General features: G+C 36.5%; 1 protein-coding gene and 1 long non-coding RNA gene across 2 annotated transcripts in view; one reads left to right on the top strand and one right to left on the bottom strand.

The window, feature by feature from the left end:
- Positions 1-4,811, top strand: part of LOC309511927 (5-hydroxytryptamine receptor 3C-like) — a 32,720-nt gene extending 27,909 nt beyond the window's left edge. Inside the window, exons 4-5 of the mRNA XM_082187301.1 lie at positions 1,995-2,126; positions 4,532-4,811. Of these exons, the coding sequence (XP_082043427.1) occupies positions 1,995-2,126; positions 4,532-4,755 (356 nt within the window). The 3' untranslated portion in view covers positions 4,756-4,811. The remainder of the gene's footprint in view (positions 1-1,994; positions 2,127-4,531) is intronic.
- Positions 4,812-10,625: 5,814 nt separating this feature from the next.
- On the bottom strand, positions 10,626-12,050 carry LOC309512780. The gene is made up of 2 exons (XR_014211183.1): positions 11,845-12,050; positions 10,626-11,392 (listed from the first exon to the last, which is right to left on the bottom strand). It is a non-coding gene; the product is annotated as an uncharacterized lncRNA (long non-coding RNA).
- Positions 12,051-12,811: the final 761 nt, after the last annotated feature.

The following is a 12,811-nucleotide window of genomic DNA, read 5'->3' as shown; positions in this document are numbered from 1 at the left end:
AATTGTATACATTGTGTACCTGTTTGGCTTGATATTTTATATTCACTTCATTTATTTTTGTTCTCCGGTGGGTAATTTAAATCCTTTTTTTGTAATGTTGTATTAAGAAGACAAAACTAAGGCCAAATGGCCTTTACTATTTAAGCTTGTATTCATAGTTTTACATGTTATACATGTTTTACAGTATAAAGTTGACTTAACTGTATTGTTATATAATTGTTGGACTTATAAACTTATAAACACTAAATGGGTAAAAATTACAATAAATAGGCTTAGGCAATAGGCATTTTTTTTTTTGAGAAATAAAAGCCAAATGCTTGATCATTTTACAGCCACATCATTTTCATTATGCATTATTTGTTTTGGTTGTTTAAAAACACACACATTTTTTTTTATCCGATTATTTTAAACCTCCTGGATGAAATGGTTCTCTCTCTCACACTCACATTCTCACATGATATAGAGGACTGAATGAATATTTTGAATGCTTTTATTGGCATTTATGTTGTTTCTATTGTTGTGAGGGTGGTTACCTTCTGGATGAAATGGTTCTCTCTCTCACACTCACATGATATAGAGGACTGAATGAATATTTTGAATGCTTTTATTGGCATTTATGGTGTTTCTGAATGCTTTTATTGGCATTTATGTTGTTTCTATTGTTGTGTGAGGGTGCATGCCTTCTGGATGTAATGGCTCTCTCTCTCTCTCTCTCTCTCTCTCTCTCTCTCTCTCTCTCTCTCTCTCTCTCTCATTCCTTTTTTATTTTTTTTTATTAAAAAGTCATAATCCATGTCTTATTCCAAATTAGGATGTTATGGTATCAATCTGAATGGGAAAACCATCGAATTGTACTCAATGGCCTTTGTGCCCTGTCATATGGCCTTGGTGCCCCTAAAAAAAAAGAAAAGGTGGAGGCCAAATGGCCTTGCCCCTAAAATTACATAATTCCCACCCTGGTCACCATTGTGCTGAATAGTAGAGCCTGTGCTTCAGTCCAGGAGAAGGTCTATAGACATTGATATGCTTCATGTTGCTTTATTTGACATGCGATGACTGTGTAGTTGCTGTCAGTGGAAATCTCTTTATTTACAATATTTTTTAGTGGTTTCAAATGAAATAAGTTCACATTAATACTTTGCTCACATTATCAGTGCATTGTAAATTCTAGTTAATACATTTAAATGACAGTTGGTCAGTTTAAGGCAGTCGGTTTCTGCAAGTGAAATTAGTTACCTCGAGTTTTAATTTAGTGCATTTAGTGCATTTTTACAGTAACATACTGTAGATTACAGTAAAGAACTGTACAATTAATGGTAAATTACTGGTAATAGTTAGTGGTGGGCAGATCGAGGCTTCGTGGAGCACTGAAACAGTTGAAGCAAATGTGCAGTATCGTGTCAAAGCGAAACAATCCAACATCCGTCTCTCCGGTGACCCCTAGTGGTCAGAACAGAGTAAATGCAACAAAACCCAGGCCAAACATGCATAAAAACACCTTTTACAAATCTATTGCAAATTTTATTGAAAGTAAAAACGTTGAAATGCAATTATCTAATCATCTAATCATCTAATAAAATTATCAAGTGTCTATATGTGATTTTATCAATTGTCAGGGTTTGTTTTGTTTGCCAGAGATCATCACCCCCAGCGGTGAACCATTGAAATTTCAAAGTGTTTCGAAACAGTTATGACATAATGAAGCCTCATTTACTGAAATCACGTGAGTCTGGCAGTTTGATACATGCTCTGAAACATTGATTCGGAAAAAAAGATTCGTAAAGGTTTCAGTGCTGCATGAAGCAGTGTTTTTGACATTGCCATCACTTCAATTAACAGTAAATTACTGGCAAAATTGTTAAAAAAAGCCTGGAAGGTCTAACAGTGTAACATCAAGAAATCTGGACATTTGTTACGTTCCCAGCACTGAATATTTGGAGAACGTTCTTGTAACAAAACTCTGTTAACTGGGCGGTTTCTTGTTTTTTTCACAGGTGTTTTCTGCGGTGTGATCTTCTTTCTAATTGCCATCAGCATTTTGGAGACCACCATAGTGAATTTCCTGAAGGTTAAAGGAGCTAAGAAGAGATCAGTGGAAACTACAACTGCTGTTAGTGGACAAGATGGTAAGAACTGACACAACATCAGATTATGAGGAACATTTTCACGTATTTTATACTTTCACTTCACAAATTAAGGTTAATTAGTGAAATTAAGTTTAATATTTGTTTGCTTTGTAGCTTAGGTACATATGCAAAGAAAATCTAATTAAATTCATCTTTGAGTAAATTAGACACCATGAAAAAAAAGAAAATATATAAATATATATATGTGACCGTGGCCGACTGTCCCAGGTAAGTTTAGCAAAATAAGTTGAAATAATCAACTTCAGGAATAATGCCTGACTACGCCACCTTGGGACTTTCACCCAAAGAAATCTAACCATAAAGCTTTACACAGGTTCCCTACCCAGTAACAAACAAAACGTGGAGACACAGGTATCAGTCAAATAATACAAGTTTTATTATAATGGCATAAAACACATAAAAGTTTAGATTAAACAAAACCTCACACATATATTTTAATACAGACTTACATAATCAAGTCACTCAGATGTCATGGAGCTGCGGCCAAATTACAGGGAAAATACTCCAATAATAAGGGATCTCCAAATCTGCACAGCACTCACACACTCACACACTCACACACCAATTAAAGAACCCCAGTGCACGCCACAGACCAAAGCACACAAAGAAGAAACACCACCACCACCACCTATAGAGGAATGGTTGCCCTGGTCAATAAGGCCTGCAGCTCCTAGATGAAAAATATTCAACACACTCAACACACACCCACATGTTAATACAATATATTGTACCAATTACAACTGTAAATAAAGACTTAAACGTAATACACTTTAACTCAAAATGAACTACAACATGAATGAAACTACCCCCTACAAAACAAATGTTTCACAATATTATAAACCAAAATAAATCAATTCAAATGAAATTAAATCAGATTAACAATTCAAATAATAACCTGATTTCACATTAATAGGAAAACTCAATTACAGAAACATAATCAATACAAAAGATTTACAAAGCCACAATCAAACAAAAAATAACTGATACACAAAATAATACAAATTTATTTGAATTAAATGAATGAGAAGTCCGACAAATTTACCAAAACTAAATACAACACAAAATAAAGACACTCAAAGCTTTTTTTTTTTTAGAGACAAAACATGTACACACAAAAGTCTAAGTTCGTTGGCACGATTCCAACACAACTGTGACCCAAAGCACACACGGACCCAATGCAAGTCGACCTAGGACGAGACAGCGGTGCTGCCACTGCAAGGATTTTATCCACCCTGCAATCCGCGCATAGTCAGCTGCAAATATGGCTTGACCCCAAAACAATTCTAACAAAAGGTTTCTCAGTGGTTTACCAGTAGTATCAGATGTACTTAAAAACATTACTAAAAGTTTGACTCCAAGAAAGGCCCCATTTTCAAAATGGTGGCCGTCAGGTCATTAAAATGACCATTACTCCTTTGTATTCCTCCTAGACCATGAATCCCAGCTAACAGACTTTTGTTATAATAATGTTCTCCAAATATTAAGTGTTGGTTCTGGGAACATAAAAAATGTCCAGTTTTCTTGACGTTAGAGGAACGTGTTTTAAAAGGCATAATGTTCCTCAAACGTTCTATCAACTTAATTTTTATTTAAAATTCAACATTCTAAACAGATAGCAACATTGTTTCGGCCCACATCTGGCACTTGTGGAACACTGATCTGACCCACATGCAGTGTGGAATGATGGCACTTGGGCGGACCGCTCCTGTTTGCCAGATCTGGGCCACAAGCAGGCCATAGCAATGCCACATGTCAGCCAAGAGCAACTAAATAAACCAGAACTGGACCTTATCTGAGCCACAAAACCTGTGTATATTAAATATGGAGTCATCTCAGCCTTAATAAGCCTGTTAACAAGCAGAATCACTGAAGGAAAGAAGAGAACAGAAATAGAGACGAGCAGAAACACAAGAACTACAACTGACTTCAGACACAGCCTTAGATGAAATCAACTGAAGAGAAAAGAAGACATTAAATCTGTGAAGATCTCAGCAGAGGAGGATTAAACAACTCCACAAACAGCATTACCAGCTTCACTTATTACTAACCAGACTGACTTTATTTCTGTCAGACGGCTACAGAAGTTATTATTGAGAATTAACAGAGGTTTAACTCTAATGTGTTTCATTTGAAGTCGTCATAACAGTGATCAGTGTTTCCATAAGTTGGGCTCTTAACTCTTATTATATCTTTTGTCTTTTTTGGCTGCTGTGACAGTGTGTGTGTCAAACACATTTGTAACAGCAAAAAAAGCTAAAGTGAAAGGAGATCAGGTGATGGTGGTTTTATAATCATCATGAAATAGACTGATTCACTGAGGTATTTTAATCTAACAATTACGTTAAATTGCTATGCTAAAGCTATGCTTTTTTTTCCTCTCACAGTTGGTGTAATAGACCAGCAGAATCCTCCAGACTCAGTTAGAGTTCAGAATGAAGAGCAGTCTTGTACTCCCAACTGTCTGAAGAAGCATATCCTGACTGAGTTACGGCAGCTTCCGTACTGGACCAGAGTGGCGAGAATCATAAATATGACCTTCTTGGTTCTTTACATAATCACTATTATTGTGTTTATGTCTATGCTTTGGAAGCTTTGGTATTATCCATAATGCTTAAAATAATTAATTCGTCTGAATAGGGTAAACTAAAGTTAAATAATTAGTTCAATCAAATTAACTTTTATGAGTATTTAGAACTTTCTTTTTAGAACTTTAGTTCACAGAACTAACAGATTTTAAGTAATCTGAATTGTTTCATTTAATTTAGACAAACTTAAATTTAACAAACTGTGCTGGGATTATATAATGTGTTATAAGTAATATATAATGTTTTATGCAAGATTAATGTTAAGTGGGAAATGTTTAATATTTTGCTAATTTAATATAATTTCTGTTATGTTGGAATTTTGGTTACCATTATGGTGAAGAGTGGAGCATGAGCTTGGTTTGAGAACAATGCAACCCATGCTAATGAGTTCTTGTTATTCATTAGTATCACTTTCTCCATAAAAAAAAAAAAAAAAAAAAAAAAGTAAACTGAAAAAAATTATTGGTCTACACATGTCTGAAGTCAGCAAAGTAAATTTTGAGAAAGATCTAGTTGAAGTTTCCTGAAGGTTCCAAAACATAATTTTGCAACCAAACCTTAAAACATACACTGATAATAACACCAAATTTGGCACACCCCAAGTAAAAAAATAAAATAAAAAAAAAACATGTCTAAAGGGGGAAATATATGTTCAACTTCATTGAAAATATTTATATAAAGAATATTCAACATTGTTACTGATTTTTCTGCTAAGCAGTCAGTTTGAGAAGCGTGTCATTGGTTAAATGGATAGTTCACCCAAAAATTTTAATTAGCCCATGATTTATTCACCCTGAAACCATCCTAGGTGTATATGACATTCTTATTTCAGACGAATGCAATCAGAGTTATATATGTATAAAAAAATGCCCTGGCTCTTCCAAGCTTTATAATAGGAGTGATTGGGTATATATTTTTGGAAGTCCATCAAAGTGCATCCATCCATGATAAAATTGCTCGAAAATTTACGTCGACTTGCATACTGCCATCTGCCGAAAGCTAGGTATTTTATTTTTCTAAAGTTTTAAATATGGATATTTTTCTTACACAAACACATTGCTTCACTTCAGAAGGCCTTTATTTAACCCACCAGAAGCTGGGTGGAGCACTTTAATCATGGATGGATGTAACAATTAATATTATTATTCACAAATTAATATGATTAAGTCCTGTATGTCCTATTCTGAGTCTGGGTAAAATGTTTTCCTCTCTTCTACTTCCACCTGAGTGCCTACTTTTCCCCACTTTTGGCTCTATTACTACATACATACGTCTACCTTTACTTCCTGTTTCCCACTGTTGTTGCCATCTTCGATTTATTTGTTTTTAATTATAGCTTTAATTTCATTTCTACAATATGATATTTCCATTCCTATTCTAGTGTCCTCCAGAGCTTGTTTCGCCAGTTTGTCTGCTGCTTCATTCCCTTTCACCCCCACGTGAGCTGGAACCCACATGAATATTATCCTTACACTTTTCTGCTGTAATAGATATCATTCTTGCAGAATTTCCACTACTAAATCCTGTCTCGTGTCTGATTGTTGTGCTTCAATGCTCATAAGAGCAGAACTGGAGTCTGAACAAACCAACAAATCTTTTAATTCTGTCTCACTTATCCATCTTAATGCCATCATTACTGCAATTAACTCCCCTGAAAAAACGGATAATTTATTTGAGATCCTTACTTTTCTGAATATTAAAATTTTGGGAATGACAAACGCTACCCCTACGTGTTCATTATCTGGGGTTTTTTTATGCATCTGTATATACTTGTGTTTTATGCCCATACTTCAACCACAGGTATTCTCTTACCTGGATTTCCTCGAGTTCACTCTTTTTGTCTCAGTTCCAGCATCCGTAAATCAACTGAAGGCTGTGGCAAAATCCACAAAGGGACTGCTGGTAAAGCCACTCTTGGAGTAAAGTTTAACTCTTTTATAGCCAACTCCTTTACTAAATCTCCAACCCTCCATCCAAAACTGTTACACTCCCTTTTCAAATACTCCCAATACTGCTCTAGTACCCTTAATGTAGGATGAGATTTGTCCTGTCCCATTAGATTTGCCCAATATACTGCAGTTAACTGCAGAGCCGGACAGTAACGGAGTACATTTACTTGAGTACAGTACTTAAGTACAATTTTGAGGGATCTGTACTTTACTCGAGTATCATTTTTGGGGAGTACTCATGACTTTACTCAAGTACATTTGCGAGGCAAATATTGTACTCTTTACTCCACTACATTTCTATCCAATAACTGTGAGTACCCGTTACTTCTTCTAAAAAAAAAAAAAAAGGAAAAAATAAACATCTCGGACACCCTCAATTTGTTGTTTCCCTCTCAAATGTGATTGGATTGTGCAGGCGCCACTGATTGGGACAGCCTATCAGCAATCACCTTCAGCTTTCCGCCAAAGTCAACTCCATGGTTAGATTTAGATAAGAGACGAAACCATGGACGAAACAATGGATGAAGACGCAGCAGGTCAATCCGGGGAGCGATATTTTTTTTCCCAGGATGGTAGGGGAAGACTCATGAATATTCATTAGGGAAGTCATCCCTGATTGGTCTTAACCCCAGTGACGGGTAGGTTTAGGGGCGGGGTTATGGAGGTCATAAGACCCCCAGTGATGGGTAGGTTTAGGGGTGGGGTTAGGGGTAGGTCATCAGACCAATCAGGGATGACTTCCCTAATGAATATTCATGTAGTCTTCCCCTACCATCCTGGGGAAAAAATATCGCATCCCGAGAATGTGCCAACCCGTGGCCCCACTTCGCCAGACTATTTCAATTTTCTGAACAAGTTAATGATAGTTTTCGCTTCAAGTGTTTGCTGTGTTTACTGTGTTTACCAATGTAAGCACTGTGGCAGTCGTAATGCAATATTTAGAAAATGTACTCTTGTACTCTTGATACTCAAGTACTTTTAAAATCAAGTACTTTAGTACTTTTACTTAAGTAGACATCTGACTGTAGTACTTTTACTTGTACTTGAGTAAAATTTAGCAAGGGGTATCTGTACTTTTACTCAAGTAATGTAGCTGTGTACTCTGTCCGCCTCTGGTTAACTGTTGTCTTCTTAATTCGAGGGGCATGTCCCCTACTTCTACCTGTAACGCTGATACAGGTGATGACAGATACGCCCCACAACAAATCCTTAATCCCTTTGCTTGAATTCGCTCTAAATGAGTTTTTGCCGCTGATCCATATACTATGCTTCCATAGTCGAATACTGATCTGATTAATATTATGTAAATAGTTTTCAATGCCAGCATGTCTGCCCCCTGAGCTACGACATCATTTAGACACACAGATATAAAAATAAAAAAATCAGCCAATGAATCTCAACAATGGTGGCAATAAAAAAAGACCATCCAGCTGCATAAGTTATTCATGCTTCAGTGCATGCTGGGAGTTTTGTGCTATGCTGGCTAGTGATGGCAGTGTGACACTGAAGCTTTGATACGTGCTTCAAACCATTAACTACCATTAACTTGAACCACTGTTTCAAAGGTTGCTTTGGTGAGGAAAAATCACATGACGTCCGAAGCAGCAACTGCTTCATTCTCTGAATGAATCACCTGAGTGGTTCACAGCGTCACCCCCACACGTTCGTTCCCTCTGAACGAATTTTCTCTAAATGTGGAGAGGTTGTGAGCAAAAAAAGAAACAGGCTCAGTCCAAAAAGTATGAAAAAAAATATTGCTCCTTAATAAAAAGCTTTGAGTGTACCCTATCCCACACACCCCCTGGCCATAGTTACACGAGCACACCTATAACTGTCCCAGCTATTTCAAACCAGGCCTGCTACAGAAGAATGAGGGAGAAATCAATCTTGCACTCTACCCTACTGGATACTGTGTTCAGGGTATGCATGAATAAAAAATAAATAAATAAAAAAAAACACAATTTTCTCAGCATATTGAATTTTTACAAAAAACAATTCACTATAAACACCAAACTCAAACATTAAATAAATCACACACAAAGTAATGGTGTGAGTGGATGAGTGTGACACATCCCATAAAGATGTTGACGAATAATGGGGTTTATAAAGTGAGCAGTCTTTAGAATGAACAGTCTTATCTGCAAATGGTAGGAATTGATGAAAGGAAGTATTTGTCCTTCTGGCTGTAGCCCGGGAGTCTTTGAATAAAATCCTTGGACAGTTGCACCAGAGACAATTTATATAAGAGACATGCCACTTCCTTAATCCTCAATACAACTATATAAGGAAAACCCGTAACGGCAAAGATGGCGGTTGTATGCACATGTCCCGCCCCTCCCACTACTGGGATGATCACACAACCGTATGACACGGTTTTTATGTCCCGGTGACCAGTGAAAGTGCAGTTCTGACTCTCTGCCCATTCATTTAGATAGGGGCCTGGTCTTGTTAGTCCGAAATAGCTGCCCGGAGGCGTTGCCAAGATGGCGGCCAAATGTGGCACGACTTGCCTAAAAGGACTTTGGTTGCACCCAAGCAAACTCCCAATCCAGCACTCAAGGGTAATGTAAGTCACGTGTAATACAAAAATCCTCTGCAAAAGAAAACAACTCATTAACATTTTTACAAATTCTTCACCAAAGCATACACAAAAGATTAAATATAAGAACTACAAACTCACGGCTGAGCAGCAAATTAAACGTTTCTCAAGCCAGGATTATTAGTGAGAACAGCAGATACCATGTGGTTACTCAAACTGAATCTACCTTTTACTCTTCTACTTCCTCTTTTACCCATAAGGTATAGGTGCTACTGTTGTCCCCTAGTGGATGGGATGAACATAGCACTGAATATAAGAACAAGTAAACCATTGCTGCGTTCCAAACCGCATACTCAATGAGTAGGTACTTAATTTCAATAAGTACTTACTTAACGAGCGCTAAAAGAGTAGGTACTTTATAGCCAGATCTCGTTGAGTATGAATGCGAACCGGACATCTGCCATGTTGACGTTGTCATGTGACCTACGACGCGTTATCACAAGAGCCACAACTTAAAAGATTTGAACGACACGTTTAATTCATCTATCTGTAAATATCTTGATATTGATTAAACTTGCTCATTTTGTGGTCTTTTTGAAGAAACTGCTGCCCATTTATTTTGTGAATACATTTAGGGTTGATTTAAGTTCTTATATTTAACCCTACTAATGTGACCCACCGTTATATCCTTAACGATATAATTTATTTTTATTACAAAATCCCCAAATTGTCATCTCTTGAATATGTTGTTAATTTCTTTATTTTATATCCAAACATTTTCATCCACAAGCAAAAGTGGCTTATTGCTTTGTTTTCCTCTTTTTCTTGTTGAATTTAACTCTCGTTTCATCCCTCAGGCCTATAAATAACAAAAAATAAATTTTTAAGTGTATTATAACTAATTATTTAAGAAAATATATATTACGATATTCAACCTTGTAGGTTCTTTTTTCCTGTGTATAAAATCTCATATTATGTATGCAAACCCATGATTGATATATGTGTGTATATATATACACACATACCTCATAACACCAGTAACTCGACAGCCCTACCTAGAACGGTTTTCTTCAGCGTTTGTAATGTCTGCACAAAAGAGATGGGCAGCTGTGCCAAGATTCGCCTTTAGAGAAAACTGTTGATTTTATACTCGAAAAATTTAAGTATAATGATATTAAATATGAATATTACCCCAGAATGAATTGCATTGCTATCCCACCCCAAAACATACAATAATAACAACGATAAATGCTGACCAATACTTAATTATATTACTTTTTACTGAAAATAATTCAATAAAACAAACAAAATGTAATGTGTCATATGACATAGCTATGCATGAATACACTTTAGATGTGTATATAGTAAACATATCTACATTTTCATTCAAACAATAAATAAAGCATTAATTAAATAATTATATTTTATTTACTGACAACAATGAGAAATATTAATAAATTAGTAAAAGAATGAATCAAAGTCACCATCACACAATAAACAAATGCATATACAAGTCAACACATGAAACAAAGCTTTATTCAAACTACAGTTATGTATGTAGGCTACAGGCACTGAACCCCACATCCTTCTGCCATCTCAACACAGCGGTTCCCATTCTGCGGTTTTATTCTGATGAATCAGCTGACCGCCAGAGGTGAGCCGTGCTTTCGTGCCTGAGGTTGTTGCGTGATGCGTTGTGCTTCACAATCTGAGGGCAGGTGGAGTGATGGAAGGTCTCATCCATGGCACCATCTCCAGGATTCAGCTCTGGGCTCCTCATCCTCAGTGCTCACACCAGCCTGCTGACATTTCAGATCCTACAAAAATGCACAAACATAACACAAAAACAGTCATTTTAACCGCACAATGTCATTTGATTTCAGTATTATTTAGAAGACAAAAACGTTGTTTTTCACAAATGCCGCCATCATCTTTCCTTGCAGGTCCTGCTCCACCACAAAAGATCTGCAGCAAATGCACAGAAATCAAGAATCAGAAAAGTGCTGTAATAGCTCTGTTTGAAATTACAATAATTAAAATAAACTACAACTTAATATTTAAATAGTTGTTGTTATTCATTTCTGTAGTATACTCACTCAAAGCCTTTGATGGCAGCATTCAGCTTCATGAGCCACTCTCCACTGGATAAACAACACATCTGTTCATCCGACCCTGTAACATCCAGACAAGATTCACATTACCTCTGTGATTTATGAGCTCAACACTACATTTACATGTTGAGGTTGTTTTAACTTTTTATCCAACATAAATGTTCCTCAATTTATCAACATAATGGACAAATAAAATAGATAACTTATGTTTCTATGTAGTGATGTGCTCTTCTGCAACTTACTGAAGATTTTCCTGTCAGATGTAAATAGACATTTAAAATAAGCGTCTTTAAGATGTATATGGTTTATGTAAATCCACGTTAGAGACGTAACTTACGTGTCCTTACTGGAGCTCCCCTGTTAGCTAACGTTATACATAATAAAACGTGTTTTTACAGCAAAATCACAACTATACTATACTGTGTAACGTCTTTACACCTTCAACAATTCAACAGTTTACTCTACAGTAGTTCAACACATGCAATTTTAACACAAGGATCCGTGTTTACTCACATTTGAAAGCACCCCGCGTCGCTGATCTCTGCTATGTTTGATAATGACGTGTCCTCTCGCGTGGCCTCCTGGGATAGAAAAGTATCCATCGGATCAGCACTCAAAAATCTGTGTGGAAGCAGTAAGCCATCCGGGAACTTCTCGCCTACTCTTTTATGAATACTGATGTTTCGAACGTACTGCTTCCTTCACGTACTGTTTTCGCCTACTATAGGAAAGTAGGCATATTCGAACGCACTTAAGCCCGAATCTCGCGATAATTAATACGTCAACCAGGTAATTCTCGCCTACTCTTTTGGATTCGTACATACTTTTTCGCTCGCCTACTCTTTTTCCCATACTAAATAGTATGGAAGTATGCGGTTTGGAACGCAGCCCATGTGACAGACAGTGACTGTTACACACCCATGTGCTATATTTTCCCAGCACATCCTCTGTTTCCCCAAGCACTCTCTCCCAATACCCAATTACACAATAGTCAAGTCAAGTCAAGTCAAGTTTATTTGTATAGCGCTTTTCACAATACAGATTGTATCAAAGCAGCTTCATAGTATTAAATTTAAACAATACAACAAAGTTTGTTTCAAGAGGAATTTATTGATTGATAAAATAAAATTAAATATCCCCAAAATATCCCCAACTGAGCAAGCCAAAGGCAACAGTGGCAAGGAAACAATACACAAATTCATCAATCTTTATTTGTAAAAAGAATGATATCCCATTCTTAGTATACATGTGCACTGTGCACAGTAAATTTCCCGATGTTAAATGAATACCGCTCTGTGTTTATATGGGAACCACCAACAGGGTGTTAAAAGTAACACTGGAGCAGTGTTAGAGTTAATGAGATAATTAAGTGATTGATTGAGTGATGATTGTTCGATTATTGAAGACACCTGATGTTAACAAGCAGATTAACTGAAGAAAAGAGAAACAAAAGAACTACAACTGACTTCCAGACACAGCC

Source organism: Leuciscus leuciscus, assembly GCF_965113295.1.
Source record: "Leuciscus leuciscus genome assembly, chromosome: 1".
NCBI lineage: Eukaryota > Metazoa > Chordata > Actinopteri > Cypriniformes > Leuciscidae > Leuciscus > Leuciscus leuciscus.
Note: the sequence above shows the minus strand (reverse complement) of the source record. Positions and strands in the feature narration are given on the sequence as shown.